Raw genomic sequence first — 27,033 nt, 5'->3', positions numbered from 1 at the left:
CTAAATTCGATCTAAAGTCCTAGTGTAGACCAGGGCTTAGAGACTAACCAATTTATTTGAGCATGAGCTTTTGTGAGCTGCAGCTCACTTCATCGGATGCATACTGTGGAAACTGCAGAAGACATTATATACACAGAGACCATGAAACAATACCTCCTCCCACCACACTCTCCTGCTGGTAATAGCTTATCTAAAGTGATCATCAAGGTGGGCCATTTCCAGCACAAATACAAAGGTTTTCTCACCCCCCCCACCCCCCCCCCTTTTTTTTTAATCACCAGCAGGAGAGTGAGTTTTTGTGTGTGTGTTTTTTTGAAAAAAAAAAAGGGGGGGGTGAGAAAACCTGTATTTGTGCTGGAAATGGCCCACCTTGATTTTCATACACATTGTGAGGAGAGTGGTCACTTTGGATAAGCTATTACCAGCAGGAGAGTGAGTTTGTGCGTGTGGTTTTTGGAGGGGGGTGGGGGGGGGGGTGAGAAAACCTGGATTTGTGCTGGAAATGGCCCACCTTGATTATCATACACATTTTAAAGAGAGTGGTCACTTTGGATGGGCTATTACCAGAGGGGAGTGAGTTTGTGGGGGGGGGGGGGGGGCGGAGGGTGAGAAAACCTGGATTTGTGCTGGAAATGGCCCAACTTGATGATCACTTTAGATAAGCTATTACCAGCAGGAGAGTGGGGTGGGAGGAGGTATTGTTTCATGGTCTCTGTGTATATAATGTCTTCTGCAGTTTCCACAGTATGCATCCGATGAAGTGAGCTGTGGCTCACGAAAGCTTATGCTCAAATAAATTGGTTAGTCTCTAAGGTGCCACAAGTACTCCTTTTCTTGTAGCAGATGACTGGAGGATAGCTAAGGTAACACCTATTTAAAAAAAAAATCCGTTTTCACAATGGAGAAAGGTCAATGAGGGAGTCCCCCAAGGATCTGTACTGCGACATGTGTTATTCATAAATGATCTGGAAATGGGGATGCACGGTGAGGTGGCAAAATTTGCAGATGATACAAAATTACTCAAGATAATTAAGTCTAACACTGACTGCAAAGAATTACAAATGGATCTTACATAACTGGGTGACTGGGCAATAAAATAGCAGATGAAATTCAATGTTGAAAAATTATCCCAGCGATACATGCAAAATGTGGGGTCTAAATTAGCTGTTACCACTCAAGAAAAATTTTGGAGTCATCTTGGATAGTTCTCTGAAAACATCTTGATGTGCAGGAGCAGTTTTAAAAAAAAAAAAAGCTAACAGTGTTAGTAACCATTAGGAAAGGGATAGATAATAAGACAGAAAATATCATAATCTCACTATATAAAGGCAATGGTACACCTATGCCTTGAATACTGTGTGCAGTTCTGGTTGCCTAATGTAAAAAAAAAGATACAGTAGAATTGGAGAAGGTAGAGAGAAGGACAACAAAAATGACTAGGGGTATGGAACAGCTTACATATGAGGAGAGATTTAAAAGACTGGGACAGTTCAGTTTAGAAAAGAGATTAAGGCAGGTTATAACTGAGGTCATAAAGTCATGAATGGTGCAGAGAAAGTGAATAAGGAAGCATTATTTACTCTGTCACATAAAACCAATGAAAACCAGGGTTTTCCCAATGAAATGAATAAGCCGCAGATTTAAAACAAACATAAGGAAGTACTTGACACAACGTACAACTCATTGCCAGAAGATGTTGTAAAGGCCAAAAGTATAACTGGGTTCAAAAAAGAACTAGATAAGTTCATGGAGGATAGATCCATCGCTGGTTATTAGGCGTAATCCCAGTCTCTAAACCTCTGAATGGCAGAAGCTGGGACTAGACGGGATGAATCAATTTAAATTACCCTGTTCTGTTCATTCCTTCTGAAGCATCTGGCACCAGGACACTGGGCTAGATGGACCATTGGTCTGACCCATTATAGTCATTTTTATGTTTTATGTTAAATGGAGCTAAAGTTGGCTGAGGAAAGCCTGGTCTGTGAGAAGAAAAGGTTGGAGAGAATAGTTCAGGAAATTTTAGAGCTCTGTACTGGTCTCAACATGCTTTGTGCTGTACCAGCAGAAAGGGATATTTTATAGCCTTAGGGAAAGGGTCAGTGGGTCAATATGGCCCTGAACCCATAAACAGCAAACAAGGAGTTTTGTTTTGTTTTTTTCAAACTTGCCCTCCTAGTGTGCTAGGCACTTATTTTAAAAAATAAATAAACTAAAAATTAGGATCCACCTCCAACAAATGAAACTCCCCTTCCATTTTCACACCCTTCCCCTAGACAACAACTAGAACAAAGGGGCCTTGCAGTGGTTAAGGTTAGCAGCAAGCACAACGCTGCTCTGGCTCTGCTCCTACACCCATCACCTCTGATTAGGCCCTGAACCAGTGCCTGCGATCTGGCGAACGGCTTATAAGAGTCAGGCAGCCCTAGTGCCTCAGCACCTACCCAAGCGGGGGGGGCCTGTGAGAAAACCTGGATTTGTGCTGGAAATGGCCCACCTTGATTTTCATACACATTGTAAGGAGAGTGGTCACTTTGGATAAGCTATTACCAGCAGGAGAGTGAGTTTGTGTGTGTGGTTTCAGAGTAACGGCCGTGTTAGTCTGTATTCACAAAAAGAAAAGGAGTACTTGTGGCACCTTAGAGATTAACCAATTTATTTGAGCATGAGCTTTCGTGAGCTACAGCTCACTTCATCGGATGCATACGGTGGAAACTGCAGAAGACATTATATACACAGAGACCATGAAACAATACCTCCTCCCACCGCACTCTCCTGCTGGTAATAGTTTATCTAAAGTGATCACTCTCCTTACAATGTGTATGATAATCAAGTTGGGCCATTTCCAGCACAAATCCCGGTTTTCTCACCCTCCGCCCCCCCCCCCCCCCCAACTCACTCTCCTGCTGGTAATAGCCCATCCAAAGTGACCACTCTCTTTACAATGTGCATGATAAACAAGGTGGGCCATTTCCAGCACAAATCCAGGTTTTCTCACCCCCCCCACCCCCATACACACACAAATTCACTCTCCTGCTGGTAATAGCTCATCCAAAGTGACCACTCTCCCTACAATGTGCATGATAATCAAGGTGGGCCATTTCCAGCATAAATCCAAGTTTAACCAGAACGTCTGGGGGGGGGGGGGGGGTTGGAAAAAACAAGGGGAAATAGGCTACCTTGCATAATGACTTAGCCACTCCCAGTCTCTATTTAAGCCTAAATTAATAGTATCCAATTTGCTATTACCAGCAGGAGAGTGGGGTGGGAGGAGGTATTGTTTCATGGTCTCTGTGTATATAATGTCTTCTGCAGTTTCCACAGTATGCATCCGATGAAGTGAGCTGTAGCTCACGAAAGCTCATGCTCAAATAAATTGGTTAATCTCTAAGGTGCCACAAGTCCTCCTTTTCTTTCTCCAAGCAGGTGTGTAAGCCCTTACTTATCTAAATGGAGACTACAGTGCAGTAAAGTATCAGACACTAATACTGCCGCTGTTTCTAAATACAACAGTTGTCGCCTTCTCCTCGGGGAGGTGGGAAGTTGCGTGTTGCTTTACAGAGCCAAGTTTCTTCATTGTACTTCCCTCCCCTTCTCCCTTTGTGCAGCTTCTTTGGCTGGCCTGACTCTCTGCCAATTCCTGACACCTCTGGAGCACACAGCTGGGACTGCTCCTGGAGCATTTTGCCAGTTTCCTTCAGAGGCAATGGTGGAGATGCTGGATCTGCCCTCCCGCAGCAGGCAGAACACGCTCCATGCTTGTGAGGCAGCTGGAACTACAAAGAAGTCTGTGCGGAGCTAAAGGGGGCACTGGCATTGAACTTTTCCAGGCTCTATGTGTAAGCAGCACCACATGGCCCTGCCATCTTCTAGTTTTTAAGTTCTGGACCATTCCTGCCGAACAGACTTCATTACAAGATCTTCCTGGCAGTTCTGCCAACCTTATTCCTACCCAATGGCTCCTTGATGTCTGTGCTCTCTGTCAAAAGAGAGAGGTTGACTCATTTACATTTGGTCTTTTAAAATTGAGACCCTGGCGCAACGGAGGTGTCCTCACCACTAACGATACTGATCCTAAAAGTTTGAGGCCCAATTCACTATTGTGCTGCACCTTGTATAGTAACTTGCATCAGCACAAGGTGAGAAATGTTACTATCTCAGAATGGCTGTGATTTCACATCCACTTAGCACTAGTGTATGTGACTACACAAGGTGCAAGGCTTGGTGAATTGGACCAAAGTTTTCTGTCTATCCCACATTGCAATTTTTTTTTTAAAAAGCTTTTAAATAAAGAAGAGGAGTACTTGTGGCACCTTAGAGACTAACAAATTTATTTGAGCATAAGCTTTCGTGAGCTACAGCTCACTTCATCGGATGAATTGACTAACATGGCTGCTACTCTGAAACCTTTTAAATAAAGTTATGCCCATCCACACAACATTGTTAGCTCAAATAGTTGGTTTATTAAAAAGATGTTTCTGTATCATAGATGAGGCTTTCCACAGCAGGCTACAATACTCAAACTATAAATAACACTGCTGAGTGCATACAGAGGGCTCAGTGGTGCTCACCCCAGCTCGAAACATCAGTGCAGCTTGTTTTCTACACATTACAATGGTCACCTGGAATTAAAGTAAGCCAAAGACCAGGATAGTGTAACATTGAGACCCTGGCAAAGGGAGGAGGATAGCTCAGTGCTTTGAGCGTTGGCCTGCTAAAGTCAGGGTTGTGAGTTCAATCCTTGAGGGGGCCATTTAGGGATCTGGGGCAAAAATTGGGGATTGGTTCTGCTTTGAGCAGGGGGTTGGACTAGATGACCTCCTGAGGTCCCTTCCAACCCTATTTTTTTCAGCACAGTCCGACATCTAAGTCGCTTTTCTGGGGTGAGACTGTGTTGGATCAAGCCATGTTTTTGGTTTCTTTCCTTTCCAAACACAATTCCCTGCCAGCACATACCTAAAGTCCTGAGGCATCTAAATAGAGTAAATGTTTATAGAATGAGCTGTATGTTCTTGTGAAACTAACCAGAAGGCTCATTTTTGTCATCAGCGACTTTTAAAGAAACAGCAGCTTAGTGTTTGTGATAGTCTCTTCTTCCTTTATCAAAACTGCCAGCATTACTGCATTAGTGCCTTCACTTTCTAGCGTGCTAACAAGCCCCTCCCCCCTTTTAAAAACATTTTTATGCCAGTCTACCTCCCTGTTAGGATATAGATATTCAGGCCTGTCTGTAAAGGCCTATACTCTAAGAATTTAGGTGTATTCTTATCACTTTGCTAGTTATAGAGGTTATAAAAGAAAGAGTCAAAATCACTGTCTGCGTGTGTAAGGGCCTTCTATTACTGTGACAGTCTCAGGCCCTGGCTTTAGGCTAAGGCCTTTGGCTAAGCAGCAGAGGCAGCCATAAGCTGGGAAGTGAATGGTCACATCCTCACATTCCAAACTGGTCACATTGAAATAACAGGTTTCAGAGTAACAGCCGTGTTAGTCTGTATTCGCAAAAAGAAAAGGAGTACTTGTGGCACCTTAGAGACTAACCAATTTATTTGAGCATAAGCTTTCGTGAACTACAGCTCACTTCATTGGATGCATCCAATGAAGTGAGCTGTAGCTCACGAAAGCTTATGCTCAAATAAATTGGTTAGTCTCTAAGGTGCCACAAGTACTCCTTTTCTTTTTACATTGAAATAAGATGCTATTGGGATGTTAGGAAGACAATCCTGTCCTGAAAATGCCTATCGCCTCCAGAGAAAGGGAAGTGCCTAGAAGTTGTAAAATAAAACTTAGTTTGATAGCATCCTGTCTGGCAAGAACTCACTTATCAATAGCTAGGTTGTGAAATCCGCATTTCTTTGTTGTTCTATCACTGTAGTCCCCATTTCCCTGTTGTTTGTCTGAATAATCTGTCTGGTTCTGTGATTGTTTCTGTCTGCTGTATAATTAATTTTGCGGGTGTAAACCAATTAAGGTGGTGGGATATAATTGGTTAAATAATCATGTTACAATATGTTAGGATTGGTTAATTAAATTTCAGTAAAATGATTGGTTAAGGTAGCAGGTTTGTAGAAATTTTGGTGGTGCTCAGAATCCTCCCCAACTCTGCCCCCCACCTGCCTAAGGCTCTGGGAGGGAGTTCGGGTGGGGGGAGGAGGTCTGGGGTGCAGGTCCTGGGAGGGAGTTTGGGTGGGGATTGGGGTGCCGGCTCTGGGAGGGAATTTGGGTGGGGGAGAGGGTCTGGGGTGTAGACTCTGGGATGGAGTTTGGGTGCTGGGTACAGGCTCCGGGCTGGGGTGTGGGGTGCGGGTTCTGGGCTGGGAGTGGAGGTGTATGAGGGGGTGAGGGATTCAGGCTCTGGGAGGGAGTTTGTGGGTGGGAGGGCATTTGGGGGCGGGAGGGGTGTGTGGGAAGGGGCAGGGAGTTTGGGGATAGGAGGGAGTGCAGGGGTGAGGGCTGTGGAGTGGGGCTGGGGATGAGGGGCTCATGATGCAGGAGGGGGCTCAGGGCTGGGGCAGAGGATAGGAGTGTGGGGGGGATGAGGGCTCTGGCTGGGGCTGGAGATGAGGGAGGAGCTCAGGGCTAGGGCAGGAGTGTGGGGGGATCAGTGCTCTGGCTGGGGCTGGGGATGAGGGGTTTGGGGTGTTGGAGAGGCTCAGGGCTAGGGCAGTAGGGCAGGGTTAGGGCAGCCTGCCCTACCACTAGTGGTTGGGGGGCACTAGGACCCTGTGGGAGCAGTTGATGCCGGGAGCCAGCAGAGCAGAGTCAATGTGAGCTGAGCTGGAAGCTCCGGGGGAGGCGAGCGGGGCCAGCAAGTGGGGCCAGGGACACTCGGGGGAAGCGCATGGCGGCAGCAGGTGGGGTCGGGGGAGAGACCCGGCCCCAAACATTGGTGGAGCCGGGCCCCCAGGCCCTGAATATTGCTAGAGCCTGGGCACTACTGGCCAATACAACTCCCCCCCCCCCGTTAAGGTATAGCTAAGCAGAACTCAAGTTTTTATAGTCTGCAGTGAATCAGGAAGTGAGGGGGGAATGGGGGTGGGGAAATTGGAATCATGTTTTGCTAAGCGGGGGGAATGGGAACAGGATGGCTCTGTGGTGTCAGAGCTGGGAAGGGGGATACTAAGGAAGGAAACTGGAATCATGCTTGCTGGAAGTTCACCCCAATAAACATTGAATTGTTTGCACCTTTGGACTTCGGGTACTGTTGCTCTTTGTTCATGCAAGAAGGACCAGGAAAGTAAGTTGGTGAAGGAATAAGCCCCCTAACACCCCCCCCCAGCCTTTTTTGCTCAATTGTGCCAGTGTTTAATTCTCTGCTTGAACAGATGTTTAACCCACTGGGAGCTAGCAGGCATTTTAGATCAAATTTTGCCTTCTCACAAACTACAAGCAACTTCCATTGACTGAAGTGGGCATTGCCAATGTGTGTTGTTCATAATACACTTCAAACCCAAACTAGTACCTTTGTTTATTGCAGTAACACATTGTAAAATGGGCAACAAAAATGAAATATGCCTTAACAGTTTAACCAAATGCTCACTAGTATTGTGGAAAAGATCCTCCTTAGGATCCAGAAACTTACTTTGCTATGTAGAATGGTCCCTATGGGCAGCACCGGAGATTATTTACTCTTTCCTTCTCATTGCAGCTGGCTAGAAGGGCTGTGTTAGGGAATTTAAAGCGCAATATACTGGTCCCTGCTTAGAAGGATGGGGATCCTCAGGACCAGTCTTGCATGAAGACAGTCCTACTAGGGGAGAATTCAGAGGTACCAAGAAAATGAAGCTCAAGATTAAATGAATACCCAGCTCCCATCAGACAGGAACATCTCACAAAATTTCTCTTTAAATAATGTAGTACTTCTGTAACCTGTTGCATCTTTCATGTACTGTATACTGGCCAATGCCTGGCTTTTCAGGAAGACCGTATGTGCTGTGGTCACATTAAGACTGACAGTGTGTGCAAATACACAAGTAGGTATATGGAATGCCTGTGGCTCTCTGCCCTCAGATTCAGGCACCAATATTTTCACCATACTCATTAGTAAAAAATTAAGGCTACACTTGTTTTACAGATTGGGAAACAGGCAGAGAAATGAACAAATTTGCTTTAAAGGCACAGATAGAGCCCATGTTAGCCGTTGGAGGAATTTTTTCATGTTTAGAGAGCTCTATGTTCTAAGAGTAAGCTAATCTGGATATGTCTAATATGCTAGTTTAGTTTAATATAGTGACCAGACTGGAAACTTTTAACTGAAGGTGTTTTAGGAAGAATTACTTGCAAAACCAGCTCTGTGCTTAAGACACCAAACCAGGAACAAACAGTAACTAATCATGTCCAAGTGGTCTTTGAACAGAGGCCTGACTCTTGCATCAAATCTCACTCCCAGTGGTAGACTTATGGAACAGTTCAAAAAACTAAAAGGCCCTATTTCTATCACAGCTTATTTCTTTAAATCAGAGTAACCAAAAATGATGTTTTAACTCTATATTTATTAAATGTAGCCAGTCCTCTTTACTATGTGGTTGGTTTAATCTATGGTATTCAAGAAATGTAAATATAAATCCACTTTAAAGTTTTGGTGCGGCACTGATTTAATTGGAAGGTTTTTTTTTAGTCCAGATACATTTTCACATGATTCTAGATGAGCCAGGTCATATTTTAAATGCATTTTTAAATATCCTACAGAAAAATATGGCTAAAATAAAATAAAGCCAAAGTTAGTGTGGTTCTGCTATCTAAAGCAGCTACAACATCTTAATAGGTCTGCCCTTTGCATGATCATTCACGTATGGAGGTGTTTGGAAAAATGTCTAGGAATTTGAAAGTGACAAAAAATGGGCAGTTTTCTACAGAAATTTTTCTTTAAAAAAAAAAAAAAAAGAGTCAGCTCTACAACCTTTCACTTCAAGCCTCTCAGGAAGGAACTTTTTATTTTTTTTAAAGTATATAAATAGTGCTTAACAGAAAGGAGCTTTAAAGTAATCAATTCATAGAGTAGCTTGGTTAACCAACACCATTTTAACCACTCTAATCCAGTCTTTGTCAAATCACTCAGTCATTCAGAGATGGCTTTTTATTAGAGATTGGCTTGAACCAGCTTTCCCAGACCTTGAACATTCCCAGCCTTTTTATACATCTAGCAAGTGGCTGGCATGGACCAGCTTCCATTGCAGCTCAGTATATTTGTCGGATGAGAAGCCTGCCCCCTACCTTAATACAACCATCTGTGCTGATGAAAGCTGCATAGTTTTTTTTTTTTTGTTAGTGGTGTATTGAATGTTAGCTGCTAAATGTTTTTGAAAAACTCTATCATCCAACAACAGAAGAATTTGTCTCCTCTCTGTATCTGCAGTACTACTTTCAGTCAGCATATTAAAACATTTTTTCCAGAAGCAACTTAAGTTCCATGGTTATGTACAATGAACAGTAAGTAAGTCACAGAAATGAAGTTCTTGGTAAGGGGCCAGTATTGTATGCAACACTGTCTTTGTTTCTATAACTGTCAAGATTTATTGTAAATATTTGCTGTGTTTGAAGTCTTTTTTCCTTAAATGTAAGAAATATATACTGTACAGTACTAAGATTTTCCCCTCAATGTTTCCATATTTCCTACGTACAGATAGGAGTTACTTTCTTAAAGCAACATAAGGATCAGTGCAGATCTGTTTTTTATGCTGTAGGGTATCCCCCAACCCCCTGAGTGAGTCACCTCTTAGAATTCTTACAATATGCACTGCAAATACTTAATACCTGTGGAGTTTGTACTACTGTGCGTAGTCCCCTTGAAAGCACGAAAGGTGTTTGCAGGATCAAGCCCTTCCTTTGATATCAAAAGGATGTAGGTAAAGATGCAATTCTCTGAAATTTAAGATACCTGTTCTGCCCATCATGAGAGCATGGGACACCTCTCTCTATTCAGTTTAGATAAACTCTTTTACATATTGATCTAAAAACTGATCTAAGATAGTGTTGTGCAAAAATGCAGTCTCTCAAACACTTTGACAACAAGAGCCAATTCAACTGTATTCCATCTATGAAAGATTATTTTAACTTTCATACAAACTGAAAATAATGATCCCCATCAATGAAAACATCTGGGTACAATAGAGGGAAAACTACTGAGGCCCAATAAATACATTATATGTGCTTAAAAAAGCAGTTCATGAGATCTGCCATTAGATCTAAGTGCACATAACTGTTTTTTTGCATTTGTTTTTGTGATGTTTAAGTGGTCTAAAAGCTATTTTAGTTCTTTAACAATGAATAATTTTAATACATAAAGAAAACTAACATATCTCCAAGACTAATAATCTGAAAAGCCACTATTGACATGGGCTGTATTTCCTGTATTCATAAACAAGTGTATGTGTTTAGATAAGGAAGAGAGGCCTTTTTCTGATCCCCTTTAATGATTGTTGAAAGCTCATGCACAACTAGCAGCAGCTGACTTTAAATTGATTTGCTCCCCATCCCCAAGGGGTTTTAGCAAAAATCACTTGGCAGTGTTATGGTTTGACTAGAGTTATGCATGTAAAAAAATAAAAATTAAAAAAAGTTCCTTGAAAGTTTAAAAAGAAATTGGTCCCCAGAAGAAAGGACAGTCCGAGAGCTTATAGTTAACGAATCCATAACCATGATTTATTTTCACTTTGAAAGTTGGTTGAGCTGGGAAAAAAGGATTCACACATACACCTCACAGAAGGAAAATCTTGCCCTGATTTTTTTTTAAAATCACTATATAATGAAGATGTTTCATATAAAACCTTTCACTCTTTACAATGACAATATCAGATAATTTTCCTTTTTACCATCATATACACAACATTTAAATATTATGAATAGACAAAATCTATTTTATAAATACTTTAGATCAAAGTAAGTTATAATATCACAGTTGAGAGCCACATCTGTACAAAATGTAAGCAACATATATAAAATGATTAAGAAAGAAGTGCAAAGTAGAACAGTTGCAAGAGCTTCCACTTTTTACAGTATTTATGGTTCAAGTGGGAACAGCTAGGAGAGATACATGAGCCCAGAGTGATAACTAACGATTTTGAAGAAACAGTACGGGATGTTACACACTCAATGGCAAAACAAATTATTCTATTATTTTGCCTCCTTCCCACTTCAGCACCTCTACGGTTTCCAGTTTTTAAAACAAACATTTTCACAAAACAGAAAGACAAAGTTCTATCTCAAGTATTTTCTCCTCTTTTAACAAGTTTAATGAACAAAAATCCCTAACCAGAGACCAAGCTCATCAAGCGTAGGTAAAAGAAGAATATGGGAAATGCTTGGCTTCCACCTGTAGCTTGTTTTGACTGACATATTTAAAAAGGTGAACAGTAATACTTTTTAATAACTTAATACAAAATGGTTTAGGTCCTGATCCTGTAAATTCTTACATGTGTTTAGCTTTACTCATAAGAGTAGTGCTACACATGTAACTAAGCATTTGGAGGATCAGGGCCTAATATTTCAAAGCAAAAACAGAATGTTGACTTTAAAGGCTCATGGCTGTTTAAAGACAAAAATGATCTGAATGTCAGTTCTGCCTTTACTTGTCTAAGACCTCAGTTCTATATGCTAGCTGGTGACCTCATTAACAAGCAACAGTTCTTGCAGTGGGAGTCTTTTTTTTTTAAATCTTTGCGTCAAAGTTGAAAATGCTGTTTTGAATTAAAAAAAAAAAAAAAGCCATCTTGGCAAGTATAAAAAAATCTCAGAACATTTAAAGTCTACTGGAGATAAGTTGTTCATAGAACACTCATGAAGAATAAAATTCTGACTAGTTTGATCTTTAAAAAGCCTTTCAGTTCACCCTTATTATTTCAGTAAGTATTTTATATTCCTTTTTAGGCACTGAAAATATTCACAGTATAACTGATGTGCAGAAGATTCAGTCTACTGTCAGTGCCATGTAATTCTGTGGCCTTGAACAAATTCTGTAGTATGGACTGTTTAATCAATGGGCCCAATTCTTGGATCTTGTCGACCTGAGCTTGATGCAGGACATAACTGGGGTAGGATGTGAAGAGGTGGTATTTGAAGCTAACCTTCTGGCTCACAGCTTCTGAATACAAAGGGGCCATAGTAGAATCTAGAACTGGGCTTAAATGCAGTGCAACAACCTCAGATTTCTTTCCCTCTTCCATGAACTCAAATTATAAGAGACGCTTTATGCATCTGTACTGGCCTTTTAGGTAACATTGATAAACAGATCAGTGTCAAGTTAAACTATTCATTTTCATTTAATCTAGGACAGGACCTGAGAAGACATTAAACCAATACTTTTGCAAAAGCTGCAATGCTTTGTATTTAACGTTTTCCTACTTCATCTTCACTTTTTGCATTACAAAGTGCAAACCTTAAATACGTTTATTTTTTCCCCTCACCAAGTACCTTTCTCTGATGCAGGAATGGTCAGATTTCCATTTTAACTCATTTTCATATTTGTAAGGGGAACTGGAGAAAAACAGGTGGGAAAGCAGTTGGAATATAGAAGCAACAGTGGAAATCAGGTTATCAAGTCACATTGCTTCACATGATCACATCCAGCTCCAAGGTGGAAGTGATCAAATGAAACAGTTTGAAGTGGATAAGTGTTTTCTGCGAGCAGCTAGAAAGTTTGGTTCCATAAGCAAAGTGTTCTTTCCCCATAGGACCCGGCTTTACAGGTTAGGGAGGTCTTCATTGATTTAGTGTACTGTCTGAACTACCTGTTGTATCTTCAGTACACAAGCATGTCCAATATTCTGAGGCTTGAGTTCTGTCCTGTAGGGTCTGAGAAGGAACTTTCTGCACAACTTTCTAGTCAATGTAGCTCAGAAGTTTATTTGCCTCCATACATTCGCTCGATATCATTGAGGTAATGGTTCTTTAATTCCTTCCTTTTCAATTTGAAAGCATCAGTTACTAGACCAGTCTCTGGGGTCCATGGTTCAGGGCTTAACCGTACTTTGATTGGTGTTTCAAATCTCTCTAATTTCACTGCAGGGATAATAAAAAGAAAAACACATTTATGATTACATTCACAGATAAAACACTGATTCATACATCTTCATACATACAACAGGAATAGGATTTATATTCAATAGTCTGCTGTACTATAGTGGAATAACTTCATATCAATACAGTCACGGAAGCGACACACTGAAGAAAGAAAACGCAAACTTATGGCTGTAATACTTAGTATTTGCTATTATTCTAGTAACACATGCCATAGCATTTATCTTTAGTACAGCTCCAGTGGATTGGCACTGTAAATAAAAAAGTGCCAAACAAATGAGGATCACAGAATAAAATCTCAAAGCAGTAACTAAGTTGCACACTAAATGAAAAGTGCAAAACAAATGAGTCCCTACCTCAAAAGAGACTGCAATCTAGGCACAATAGGGTATAAAAAAAAATGTGGCTGTAGCATGCATCAGGAAGGTAGCTGTGAGCAAGGATTACATGAACAGGCGCATGATTACTGTTATTCACAGTAGCAATTAAAGAAGGATGAAACGGATTGTACTCATACCATGTGATAGGATATGATGATCCACCCAAGTTATATAATTATTTTTATTTTAGTAGAACACAGTTGACAACTTTTAAAAGTGTGTGCGCACACAAATTCAAAATAGAGTATAAGCTACGGATGTGTGCATATACACATGTGCACTCCCACATTATAGACAACACTGCGTTCACACTTTTGAAAATCTGACCCCTCTGCATGTTATGACTAAACATGTTTAGGGGACATACTTGTTTCCAATGTACAGTCCATGCACAAAGATGCTAATTCATCTGTTGGTTGTGTGTCTTTTAAAAATATTCAGGGGGGGAGGAGACACAAATTACCAGCATAGACTAAATGGGGTAAGTAAGTTGTTAAATCAGAAGAGTTCCAAATAAGCAAACATACAAAGTGAGCAAGCATTTCCTTACTTTTGTTAGTGTCATTTAAAAGTCCTCATGGCCCTTAAAAAAAGTCAGTTCCTTCAAATAAGAAATCCTTGCTTGCAGCCAACAGTGACCAATTATGAACCCTTGAAAGTGAATCAATGGAAATGCTGAAAGTATTTAACATTTTTAGATTATGTACTCTTGGGGAGGGGGGGGAAGGGAACGGTCTTATTCTGTGTTTATACAGGGCCTAGCATAATAGGGCTCCAATCACAGGTAGCCTTTAGGCACTATCATAACATAATTAACCATAATAACAAAACACTAAACAAGGATATTGGCTTCATAATATTAATACTTCAGCAAAACAGAGTAAAATGAAAATGAAATAAAGCCACCACCCCCAATTAGAAACTGAATTTCCAAAACAGGCTATCACCAGTACAACCAGTAGATGGCAGCAAATGTACAATTATTAGAATCAGTGGCAACAAAGAATAGCTCCTGCTGTATGACCTAGCTTTAACTTTAGACTGTTGTTGCAATATAGTTTTGTTTTCGTTTAGATATATGCCTTTTTGTGATTGAACTACAGAATGTTCATCTTGGAATCACTTTTTAGCAGATTTGTTTAATGTTCCCTTGGAATGAAGGCCAAAAGGAAAGATCTTGGCCTTAGTTCTATCTAAAACATTAGTGCTGTCAAGGATTTTTCTCTATAAGCCAAGCTCTTAGAGGAACAAGAATAAAAAAAGTTATGTGGAAAACATTTTATGATTTACATGCAACACAATAATAGAGTTAAGTTTTTCCACCAGTTCAATGGGACACATGGAAATTTAACAAAACAACTCATGCAAAAGCTGCCTACCATCCTCTCAGAATTTTACTGTAAATGTTATTTAACCTATTGTCCTGATGAGAATCAGTCTATTTTAATCTTGTAGGAATAAGTGATGGAAGAGTATGTAACGTGTACTCTATCAGTACAGTTATTGCCAAAATAAGTGAAATTGAGATAAAACCCAATACCATCTTTAGTGTTTCTGTTCGGCCATAAACTCTCAATTAATTTTCCTTGTTCCTTGAAGTCACCCTACGTTTCTTTGGCCTCGTAGGCTATGTTAGAGATCAGCCAGACCAGCTTTTGGCCATTCATCCAGCACTACAACAAGGATTAGCAGAATGTTTTAAAACCAGCTGTATCATTCATGTAACACTTACTGGACTGGATTCCCACAGTGTCCTACTTTAGGAACAAGAAAATTGCCTGAAAGTGTGCTCCTCTACTCATTCAGATAAGATTTGACTCTATTCAAAATTATCAACTACATCCAGAGGTAACATGTTCCACAGATTTTCCAGCAAGTTAGAAAACATGAGTGAGAGGACTATATCTACAGATGTGAAATTGGCTTAGTACAGTATACAAAACAATTTAATTATACTCACTCTTATCTGCCACCTCTTTAATCTCTTTCAATATCTCAGCTTCCATGACAGGATTGTTACAGATTTCTACCCATGTTCCCTTGACACCCTTCTGTTCAGCTAATACAGTCAGCTTCTTCTGATTAGGAACCACAAAACTGATCACATAAGACTGATCACTAAAACAGGATGAGAGGACAAGAAAAAAAAAACAGGGAAGTAAGAAGAATTTCAGACTGTCAAAGTTTACTTGAGTCTAAGTAAATATTCCCCAGTTCTTTCAGATATATAGCTAATTTCTTCCTCTCCTCCCCCCCCACCACACTATTCAACCTTTATCATGAAGCTTTTTTAGTAAGTGACTGGGTTCAGTCAGTCTCATACTTTGGTCTAGAGACAAGTTATAGAATAGTCCAGAGTCTCTACTAAATCCAGTATCCAGCAAGTGAGTGCAAGTAAAGTCTCACCATCTACTACTAAGGGAAGGTAGGGACTTTTCCAAAGCCCACAGAAAATGGATCAGGCTCGTAAGTGTCAAGATAAACACCGCAGCATTTTGACTGAAGGCCAAAGCCATCTATAAACAAAAGATTGTACTTATGTTTAGTAAGAAGGCTGCTATTTTCAGTTACCCTGCCCCTGCATTGGGGCAGGAACTTGGGCAGTGGGTCGCATAGGCTGGGAGAAGGCTGTGCCTCCCTAAACAGCCAGCCGTGGTCCCGCCCCCTGCCATGACTGCTCCCTGCATGTGGCTCCAGTCCTCCAGCTCCAGCCCCCCTAGTGTTCCGGCTGGGGAGGCTTACGCTGCATGCTGTCCACCTTTCCATGTTCTGGAGCTGGGGAGACTGCAGCTGCTCGCCCTCCCGGGCTGGGGCCACACACCACCCACCTTCCCAGCGCTCCGGGGCTAGGGCTGTGTGCTGCCCACCCTCCCAGCGCTCCTTTGGGGCTAGGGCAGCTAGCTCCAGGACTGGGCCAGTGGCCATGGGTGGGACTGGGAGGCTAGCCTCCCCCAGACGGTGGTTCACACGCCCCCCCCGTGGGCAGTAATGAGGGGAGTTGTGGTGGGAAACACATACACACATCAAGGAAGCTTTAAACTGATCCTGCATTCCCCCTTATTCTGGTGCAGCTGGGAGCCTGCTTGGCCTCAGCACTGTTCTAATTTACACATTGCTTCCCATTGTTCTAAGGGCCTGTGTATGCAGAGGACAGCTGTAGCATAGTGCACAGTGACCACACCCCTCACTCCTACTCCCTACAAGGCTTGCTGGGAACAGGGCCAGGGTAGAGCTCTTATGTCAGATCTGCACTAATCTGGGGACCCTCTGCAAGGGGGGGGGGGCAGCCTCAGGGGTATTTCCACCCTCTTTACTCCTCTAGTGCTATAAGAGGGCCTTAGTATACTGGAGAATTAGGCCTACAATCTGCATTTCAGACAAAGGATTCTTGAATACCATATATAAATCAAGCATTAAATAAAAGAATGCCCCTAAATGAGTTTGAGGGGAAGAGACAATATTAACGTAACTTACCTTTTGGCATAAGCACAGATATTGTCAATAAATGGACAGTTCTTCAGTGCTGTTTCTACTTTACCCAGAGATACATATTCTCCTGCCTGCAACTTCACCAAATCTTTTTTACGATCTAGGAACAGTTAAAAAGGCATGCTGCTTTAAAGGAGTTTAGATTCTTCCACTTGTATATACTCAGTTAAAATAATTTTAGTACCACATTTAAAATGCTTATTTAATTTTAATGGAATACCATGCAAAAGACTTAAAAAAGAAAAAAAAAGTACAAGCAAAGGAATGCCAAACAAATCACCTAGAACAGGGGTGGGCAAACTTTTTGGCCCAAGGGCCACATCAGGGTGCAAAACTGTATGGAGGGCAGGTAGGAAAGGCTGTGTCCCCCGAAAGAGCCTGGCCCCCACCCCTGCCCCCTATTCGCCCCCTCCCACTTCCTGCCCCCTGACTGTCCCCCTCAGAACCCCCGACCCATCCAACCCCCCCCGCTCCTCATCCCCACCTGGGACCCCCTGCCCCAAACCACCCCCCCCAGATCCCGCCCCCTATTCAATCCCCCCTGCTCCCTGTCCCCTGACTGCCCCAACCCCTATCCACACCCCCACCCCGTGACAGGAACCTCTGCCCCATTCAACTGCCCCCTGCTCCCTGTCTGCCACCCGGGACCCCCCATTCCTAACTGCCCCCTGCTCCCTGTCCCCTGACTGTCCCCCAGGACCCTCTACCAAACTCCTTTCACCGCCGCCCCCTTAGCATGCCTCTCAGAGCGGCAGGAGCTCGCAACTCCGCTGCCCACACGGCACTATGACTGGGGGAGAGGCCAGGGACGAGCCTCCCGGGCCAGGTGCTGGGCAGGACCAGCCTGCAGGCCGGATGTGGCCTGCAGGCCATAGTTTGCCCACCTCTGACCTAGAAGCGGTTAGCATTTAACTTTTAAGGAAATGTCCATTTTAAAAAATGCCCTTTAGGAGTAATTTTTCAGACTTGCAACTAAAATTAAATGTCACAGGGAATCTAAATTTTAGCCATTAAACTAATACTAAAAAACGAAGTGTGAATTTTCAAAGTGAAGGCTGAGTAGAGACAGTTAATGAGATTACAGACAACCGCATCAATTTCAGGGCTTCACAATCACTAAATTTTGAGAATATGTTTTAACACCATGGTTGAGCAAATTACTGAAGTGTGTAGCTTTAAGCATGAGTAGTCCTACTGGCTTCAATGAGACTACTCACGTGTGTGAGGTTATGCTCTTGCTTAACTGGCATTTAAATTGGCAAAAAGTGTAAGGCCCCAACCTATGATCTGTAGACATCCGTCAGGATGAAATTCTCCAATATCTCCAGTACAAAACCATCTCTGGCCATTTTCATCCACGGAGAAATCCTCTGTCTTTTCTTCATTTTTAAAGTATCCCATAGAGACATTAGGTCCACCTATTATAATCTCTCCTCTAGGATTAGGCTTGTCTCTACAAGTATAGCCCCCTGAAAGCCAGATAAGTAAAATTGTTTTCAAGTCAGATTGATACAATATACATTCCTTTCCCTGGAAAATACTGAAGAATTCACACACAAAATAAAGTGATTATCCATTTATCAAGAGATCACAAAATACTAATACTCAATGACCTCATTACATCAACTTCTACTGTTGATTTTGTGGACAGCAGGAAAACAGGCTAGAAACAGTAAAACTAGTTACTCGGAGATCAAAATATTATACTGTTACACATATTATGCAATAGTGATCATGCATTTGCATGAATCTTAAAGGCTTGGTAGCTCTGCAGTTTGTCATCACTATCTACGTTTGCTGTGTATCTTCAGGTTTGAACGCCAACTGATCATTTTGACAAGAACTGTTCATATTCATGTTTTACCTGTAGCTTGAAATTTGCAGCCAGATTCACTGACAGAATTAAGTAGAATGTCCTGAAAAAAAAAAAAGTTCTCACCTTCTTGCCAGTCTCTCAATTTAATCTCACAGCAAATAAGAGGAGCCCCAACTCTGCCAGTGCTATAGTCAGAAACTATGGGAAGTTAGAAAGAAACAGTAAGATGGTGGCCAAAAGTTTTTTTTAATCTGACAATACTGAAATGTAAACACAGAGCTGGAATAGGAAGGTAACTATTAACTCAAGTTATTCTCTAGAAGTTAAGAGCTACAAATGTTTTCAACTGTACTTGAAAATTAAAAAATTCACACATCTACATTAAACATGCAGATTTCCACGAGTATGTTAACATACCTTCAGTAATTGTTCCAGCTCCACAGGTTTCTGTTAATCCATAACCCTGGCCAACAGGACAGCAGAAACAGATGTTCATGAACCTTTGTGTCTGAGGTGAAAGAGGTGCTCCTCCAGAAAGCATCATACGCACATTTCCTCCTAGCAATGCTTTTACCTTTTTAAACAGCAGTCTTGAGGTAAAAGAAACCATGTATAAATATTACTTGTTCTACTCCTTTGCAGGAAAGGCTAGAGACTCTCATACCCCTCTTTATCTGTTCAGCTGACACATCTAACAAGTAATAAGATTCACAGATTTTAAAGGCCCAAAGGGACCATCATGATGATGTAGTCTGTCAAGTGTTACCCAAGCCATAGAATTTTACATAGTAACTCCTGCGTCTAGCCCATTATCTTGTGGCTGAAATAAAGCATTTTTTAGAAAGACATCCGGTCTGGTTTTTAAAAAAATCCAAGAAATGGAAAATTTACATCCCTTGGTAATGTGTTTCAATGATTAATGGCCTTACTGTTAGACTTTCATCTTATTTTCAGTTTGAACTTCTCTGAATTAGACTTAGTCAGTGGATCTTGTTATGCCTTTCTGTTAGCCTGGAGTCCTCTAGTACTGGATTACTTACACAAGGAGAATTGCTTATAGACTGTGCTCAAATCACCTCTTAATTTCTGATAAATTATATACATTGAAAGATATTTGAACCTTTAACTGTACTTACATATTACACAGAGGTGCATCATACCCCCTTTTGATCTGTTCCAGTTTATAGTCATAGCCTATCTTGAACAGAGTTCTCTGAATATAGTTCATCTCTTGGACTTTACTCATGACATTCTTATAAATTCGGTCCATTATTTCCTACAGCAAAGATTGAAAAGAGGACAAAGAATTACTACTTCTGATTGAAAACATGCATCAAATCCAACTAAAAAACAAAACAAGAAAGGTACTATTCAGTTTAAATGGATGATTTCACTTTAGCTATGCAGTCTCTGCCAAATTGTTGTGTAATACTTAACATTTTCCCTTAATATGTCATCTATTTAATGAATTTATATTCTATTCCAGCTAGGGACTATTCAAGGTGGTAGAATAATGTGTGGAAATGGGTAACAGAACTGGAGGACAAAGTCACATTTTTTCCTTTCCTCATCCATCCTGCCTCATAAACCCCTTTCAAGTTATGAAGTTGATTGCCTAGGAGAAAGAAAAAGCCTCACATAGTAAAACATTTTATAGTTTGGCAATCTGGCCTTGAATTTCTATAGTCAGTCCTAGGTAAGTAACCAAATTACCTCGGAGACCATTTAGAACTATTCCACTAGTTAACACACTGACGCACTTCTACAAGCTGCATCTTAAACCTTAGACTTTTTTAAACACTTCACATCAATGTTGTTAGCCATCTAGGGATGTTGCTGGAGTGAATATATGGAAAAATAAGAATGTCCTTGCTAATCATGCCTAAGGTTGCGTGTCTGTCATGGAGGTCATGGATTCTGTGACTTTCCATAACCTCCGTGACTTTTGCAGGGGCTGGTGCAGCTGGCTCAGGGGCTGCCTGAACAGCGGCAGCAGTTTAGGTGTGGGAGGGGGGCTCAGGGCTGGGTCAGGGGGTTGTGTTGCGGGGTGGTGTTTACCTCAGGGGGGAAAAAGAGGGATTCCCCCGGAAGGGGCTGGCATGTCCCTGCAGCTCTTCATTTTAGGTGGAGGGGCCAAGGGGTCTACACACTGCCTGTGCTTGCAGTCACCACCCCCGCAGCCCCCATTGGCTGCGGTTCCCCTCCAGCCTCTCCAACTCCCGTCCAGCACCAGCGGGGTCCCAGGCCATGCACTGCCGCCCACCCTCCCGCCTCGGAGCACCCGCAGCCCCCCCCGGCCCAAGTTTTAGTTAAGGGTATATAGTACAAGTCATGGACAGGTTATGGGCTGTGAATTTTTGTTTACTGCCAGCGACCTGTCCATGACTTTTACTACAAATACCCGTGACTAAACTGTAGCCTTAATCATGTCCTCTACCTTCTCATACTTACAGGCACAGCCGCCATTAGTGTGGGCTTCAGTACAGTACAGTCTCCTTTGCTTCCCTTCTTAATTTTACTTGACTGAAATAAAGACAAATGTGAAAATGTTAAACTGAGAAACTGGTGACTGGTTAGGGGAGAATAAGAAAGAAACAGGAGATAACCTAGTGTGCAGTTTCTGAAGTTCTCCCCCTCCCTCCCCAGATGACTATTTTCTCAGTGGGGTGGAGCAGAAAGGTGTATTGTCAGCCTCATCTCATGCCAAATATCGGCTGAAATCAAAGCTTGCTAGACCAAACTACATTGTGTGCATCGTTTTTGCTTTCTTTAGTTATCCTTCTAGCATTTTCTGTTGTATGGTCTGACTTCAAGGGGTGATTTTCAATAGGAACCAAGTTATGATGATCCCCACAAATCCATCCGACATGTGATTTGTTTTCTTGTGCCTCAGTGCTTCCAAGCTGTGCATCTGCTGGCTAGTTTGCATAACAAACTTGTGTTCATTTTCTCTTCTACTTTATTACATTCTTCAGTATGTTTATGATGTTTTCAGTTATTTACATTTGGAGGCTGCAGATACACATTGCAGCCTTTTATTGATCATTTACGCATTTCCAACAAGTGCCTCTGCCCCTTCAGTCAGCTAATGGAGGATTTTCTGTTATGGGTTTCACCTCATTGACAACTATTAGGCAAGCAAGAGAACCAAAAGCTGACTAAAGTGCCAAACTAGTGATTTACAAAGCAATTATTGGCCAGGTAGGGCAGGCTCAGCAGAGCTTTTACAAAAACTAAATTTTCTTTTGTGTGTATTACCCAATGGTTAAATCTTTTTTAAATCATAGAACTAAAAGGAGAACATTTAACACTCATAGTCAGCTATAGCAAAAATCAAGTGCAGTTAGTCTTTTGATACCTGTTGATATCCTGTTGTGACAATGGATAATACTGTATCTACTGAGGCAGAAACTAAAAAAAAAAAACAAAAAAAACAACCACCACTTATGTGCAGTCATTTGGTTTTTCTTTTAATTTATGGGTAATTCTGACTTTACCTAAAGATGATGAAAACTCAAAATGTAGATAGAAATGCATGTTTTGAGATCTATTGTACAGTTTCACCAGAAGCTTAGCTTTTTGTTTGTGGTTACGTTTTCAGAAGGTACTACCGCTTTTGACATTAACTGCATTGTGTATCATATTTTTGCAATAAGATACGTAACTGATCAAGAAAAATAAAAAAAAGTACAACCACCAAGATTTTGCTTAAACACTGTGCTGAAAGTTTCCCCTCACCTGGTCCGATAGAGTGAGTGGAGAGGAGTATCCAATTCTGCAGCCATAGGTAACGCAGGATATTTCTGCTGTCAGTTCTAATACATGAGCCAGAGGTAAGTAGCCAACGTAAGTGTCCTTGGGTCTAGCAAAGCAAGGATTATATAATTAACGTAGGGATCCAAGAGTGGGCTGAAAATACTTCATCTAGTGCAATAGAGTATTGTATTATCAAGAACAGAAAGACAGAATTACTAGTTTTCCAAAAATCTACATCATAAACAGATCAGTACTGGAGTCTATTCTCCTGTATGCAGTGATGAGCTGCCAAAAGCTGAAGAACCGGTTCCTTCACTCGCTCCGGGTCTTCAGCGACACTGAAGGACCCACCGCCGAAGTGCCACCGAAGACCCACCGGGTGAGTAAAAATTGCCTAAAGTTAACCATGTGCTTCAGTGTTTTCTTGTTATAACATTCAAAAGCTTTCTAGTTGCCTCACAGCACACTGTGGTTCCTTGTATTCTTTAACAACCGGTTCTAAACCAGCTTCAAAATTTAACAACCGGTTCACATGAACCGGTGCGAAGTGGCTCCAGCTCGCCACTGCCTGTATGCAACCACACTGGGAATTCTCTAAGCTCAACATTTGAAAGTCCCATTGCAGTTGATGGGAATTTTGTCACTAACTTCAACAAGGTCAGGATTTCACCCACTGATTCTAGCAGAGGGATTCTTCTTGCAGTGGAACACAGGAGGTCCTTAGTGCTCCAACTGCCTTTTCTTTTCCAAGTAGGAGATCTCTAATCCCAGTTACGGAGTTAAGGCTGAAACTAGCTTCTATTTGAAGCTGGATAATCAAAGCCCTTCCACCTTCAAATCCCTCCTCTCCTACCCTCCCCCCCCCCCAAAATTCATAGCAGCTCCTCATTTTAAAATATTTTAGTAGAAGGTGGATCAGGATCCACTAGAGCCTGAAGCTCATTCGTTCTGTGACCTTGAGTTGAGAGTTATCAAATGGTCCAAAAGTGATCTTTCAGCGCAGAACCACATAAATATCCCACAATGAAGGGGTTTCTTGTATATGGGTCATTTCAAAGGTGTCATGCCCCTCATGAACTTGCTGAGAAAGGGGTGCAGGGATACCAAGTTATCCTTCAACACACTGAAGAACCCTCCTGAAAGTTTGCCATTACTTTGTTACTGAATAGCCAAAACTTAATATATTTCTCGGTTAATTTTATTGCCTATTTTATCTCAATATTATATAAGCTTAATAAAAATAATTAAAAAACGAAAGACCAAATTAGCTGCCAAATGAAAGTGGTCTTTTAAACCAGCTTGAAGTAAGCAAGGTATTTAAGCAGATTATGTACAGCACATGTAGAAGGATCTATATGGGCCTGGTCTCATCAGACCCCTGGAATAGGCAGGCCTTTCCTTGAAGTTATCTTAGCTGCTTAAAAATTTCTGCTTGGAAACCACCAGCCTCTGCCTTCCACTTTCTCAGGACTCAGGCTGATAAGGACAGGGAACCAATAATAATCTACAGACAGATACCCTGTGCGAAAATATATTGTCAGACTCTCCCCATAATGATCAGTTATGATGGATATCTTGAAAGTACATCTCAGGAGGAGACGTAACTAAAGAAGCCATACTGTCTATCTTTTAAAATCTCATTTAGTTGTAGAAAAATCATAACAGGACTAAAGAGCTGGAGAGAGACACTTACGGTTGTGTCCAAGAGCATGATAAATTCAAAGCGATTACAGAAATATCAGTTCACCAATCTTACATACATCATATGTGGATAAAAAACAGGATTTGCTGAAGTTCGTATTTTTAAACGAAACAGTCACCAGGAATCTCAGAATTATACAAGTGAGAGGCTTTCTGGAATCCAGGAAAATTTATTCCAGTTGAATAAAACAAAATGGTATTTTATACATACACGGGGCAACTGAGCATTTCTTACCCTAATTCAGGTATTCTCTCACACTGGCCTGTCATTCCAGCTATCAAGTTCTTATGAATCATTATCACTCCTTTAGGTCTCCCAGTAGACCCACTAGTATACATTATTAAAGCCAGGTCTGTGGGAACAGGTTTGCTTGGAGGGATGTCTACTACAAAAGGTACAAGAGGGGTGGGGGAAGAGAGAGAGAGAGAGAGAGAAAAAAGTCATTCACATGGACTTTAGCAGGACATGATTACTTCTTGGACAAACTAAGAGATGAAATCGAAGCTCCAGAAAGACTAAACTAAGTTAACTGGTCTTCATAAGACACTGACAAAACAAACAAAGTTAGTGATGCTCTACGGTAAACAGTCCAGAAAAAAAAAAAAAAAGTGGCAGATCCCATTAGGGACAACAAGCACCAGCAGATTCAATCAAGGCAATAGGGTAAGTTGGAGATAGATTTGGCTGGAAGTGTAATGTCATTGCAAAGTTTCACTGGACAAACCTAATGAAGTTCTAGTCAAACCCTTTAAAATAATGCCTGGGAGAAGTGTCCAGTTTTGGGCCCCACACTTCAAGAAGGATGTGGATAAATTGGAGAGAGTCCAGCGAAGGGCAACAAAAATGATTAGGGGTCTGGAACACATGAGTTATGAGGAGAGGCTGAGGGAGCTGGGATTGTTTAGCTGCAGAAGAGAAGAATGAGGGGGGATTTGATAGCTGCTTTCAACTACCTGAAAGGGGGTTCCAAAGAGGATGGCTCTAGACTGTTCTCAATGGTATCAGATGACAGAACAAGGAGTAATGGTCTCAAGCTGCAGTGGGGGAGGTTTAGATTGGATATTAGGAAAAACTTTTTCACTAAGAGGGTGGTGAAACACTGGAATGCATTACCTAGGGAGGTGGTAGAATCTCCTTCCTTAGAGGTTTTTAAGGTCAGGCTTGACAAAGCCCTGGCTGGGATGATTTAACTGGGAATTGGTCCTGCTTTGAGCAGGGGGTTGGACTAGATGACCTTCTGGGGTCCCTTCCAACCCTTATATTCTATGATTCTATGATTCAGAAGAGGCTCATACTTTGGAGTGATGAGGGACAAACTCATATCAAGTTTTCTATTAGTAACAGCTCTAAAGCCAGGGCTGTAGATGCTAAAACATATAGTTTGTTTTTAAATCAAAGTCAGGATGCCTTGAAAAATCTCATACTTGGTGGAAAGTGAGTTTTACAGACCCAGAAGCCAGTATATATTGAGCTAATAAACTTATGAAAATAAACTAAACTTGTTTTAACCCAGTTTGTTGCCTTGACATTTATTCTCTTTTGTCCTGGTTATTGTGAAAACCCGTAACCCTCAGGCTGATGACTTTGCAGCAGAAAAGGGGAGCAAAGGTAGGAGTGGGAGGACATTTAGGGGAGTTCACAAAAAGACCCAAACCTACCTCTAGCCCTTTGGTGCTGGCAACAAATTCAAGAAATCAGCAACCTACCACAAAGTAAGCAGCTCTACTGAATGCGTACTTTCTTGCATAAGCCTCCGGTTCCTGCCAACCAACTCCTTTAACTGCTCACATCTTCTCCTTTCCAGTAACACAAAGGAGCTGCCTGGCAGGGACTGTAGACCTGGGTGTCAGGAAGCAAATCCTCATGATTGCTCGCTTCCTCCTTAATGAAGCTGGTTTCTTTCTCCAGCCAGCCAATTGTAGTTCACAGTGCCTGGAGGAGGGAGTCCAGTGCTTATCCCCCTGGCTTTGGGGGGTCTTCTAGCTACAAAATTGGTCAGAAAGACTTTTCTAAAAACAAATGCTCATCCCTGACATCAGGAAAGAAGAAAAAAAAAAAGTGATGGAGTTTTTAAAACGTTCATTAAAACAAACCAAAAACAAATAACCAAGCCCGACCTTAATTCTGTATGACCTTCCCTTATTTTAGAAAGTGAGCTCAGCCAAACCATGCCAGTCACATTCTAAAATTAAACTTAGTTTAAGCTGAAACAAAATCCATTTGGGACAACGGAACATTAAGATAAAAGACTCAAAAATATTTTGCTTCTAGTTTCCTACTTATTTAAAAAATTGAGTTGGACTGGTAATTTTTCTACAGTAAACGCCAGTTCCTTTTTAGGTTAAATGGACATTTCTCCTCCCATACATATCCCTCCAAATCAGGTTCAATCACTTACTGGACTGTTTGGGTAATCCTGATTTGGTTCACTTACAATTTTCTGGTTTGGCTCCTAGTTCTTCTACTGTCTGCATACTATGAATTTCTAGTCCTTCAGGGTATTCAGATTTATTGATAGTCTTCTTATCCACATAAATGATATGTTTGAGACCGGGGATCTCTGACAATGCAGTCTGTTGAACAAAGAGGAAATTTAGTACTTACAGTACCGTATATTGTAAGATTACGGGTGAAATACAGTTGACAAAATAGTTGTTACCAACTTACCTTAAGTTTACTCTCTAGAAGTTCTACACTAGTGATTAGATATGATGCTCCAGATTCATTCAGACCATAAGTTACTGCCTCTTCACCAAGAGTGGCATATAAAGTAACAACTGTTTTATAAATAAAAATAAGATTAACAGCAGAATGATACAAGCCAAAAGCTTTTCTATGTATAGAATTTAGTCAGCGTGGAGGAGGGGGAGACAGGGGAGGAA

The 27,033-nt window shown here is 41.4% G+C and overlaps 1 protein-coding gene across 6 annotated transcripts in view; it reads right to left on the bottom strand.

The window, feature by feature from the left end:
• Positions 1-10,613: 10,613 nt before the first annotated feature.
• ACSL4 (acyl-CoA synthetase long chain family member 4) overlaps positions 10,614-27,033 on the bottom strand; it is a 48,503-nt gene continuing 32,083 nt past the window's right edge. For all 6 annotated transcript variants that reach the window (XM_048865411.2, XM_048865413.2, XM_048865415.2 and 3 more), the window contains 12 exons: positions 26,819-26,928; positions 26,586-26,724; positions 24,386-24,536; positions 22,432-22,555; positions 21,145-21,216; positions 19,830-19,969; positions 19,111-19,283; positions 18,817-18,891; positions 18,158-18,346; positions 16,863-16,977; positions 15,349-15,506; positions 10,614-12,990 (listed from right to left, as the gene is read on the bottom strand). In XM_048865411.2, coding sequence (XP_048721368.2) covers positions 12,833-12,990; positions 15,349-15,506; positions 16,863-16,977; positions 18,158-18,346; positions 18,817-18,891; positions 19,111-19,283; positions 19,830-19,969; positions 21,145-21,216; positions 22,432-22,555; positions 24,386-24,536; positions 26,586-26,724; positions 26,819-26,928 — 1,604 coding nt within the window. In that variant the 3' untranslated portion in view covers positions 10,614-12,832. The remainder of the gene's footprint in view (positions 12,991-15,348; positions 15,507-16,862; positions 16,978-18,157; positions 18,347-18,816; positions 18,892-19,110; positions 19,284-19,829; positions 19,970-21,144; positions 21,217-22,431; positions 22,556-24,385; positions 24,537-26,585; positions 26,725-26,818; positions 26,929-27,033) is intronic.

Source organism: Caretta caretta, chromosome 9 (assembly GCF_965140235.1).
Source record: "Caretta caretta isolate rCarCar2 chromosome 9, rCarCar1.hap1, whole genome shotgun sequence".
In the NCBI taxonomy this organism is placed as follows: Eukaryota; Metazoa; Chordata; order Testudines; family Cheloniidae; genus Caretta; species Caretta caretta.
Note: the sequence above shows the minus strand (reverse complement) of the source record. Positions and strands in the feature narration are given on the sequence as shown.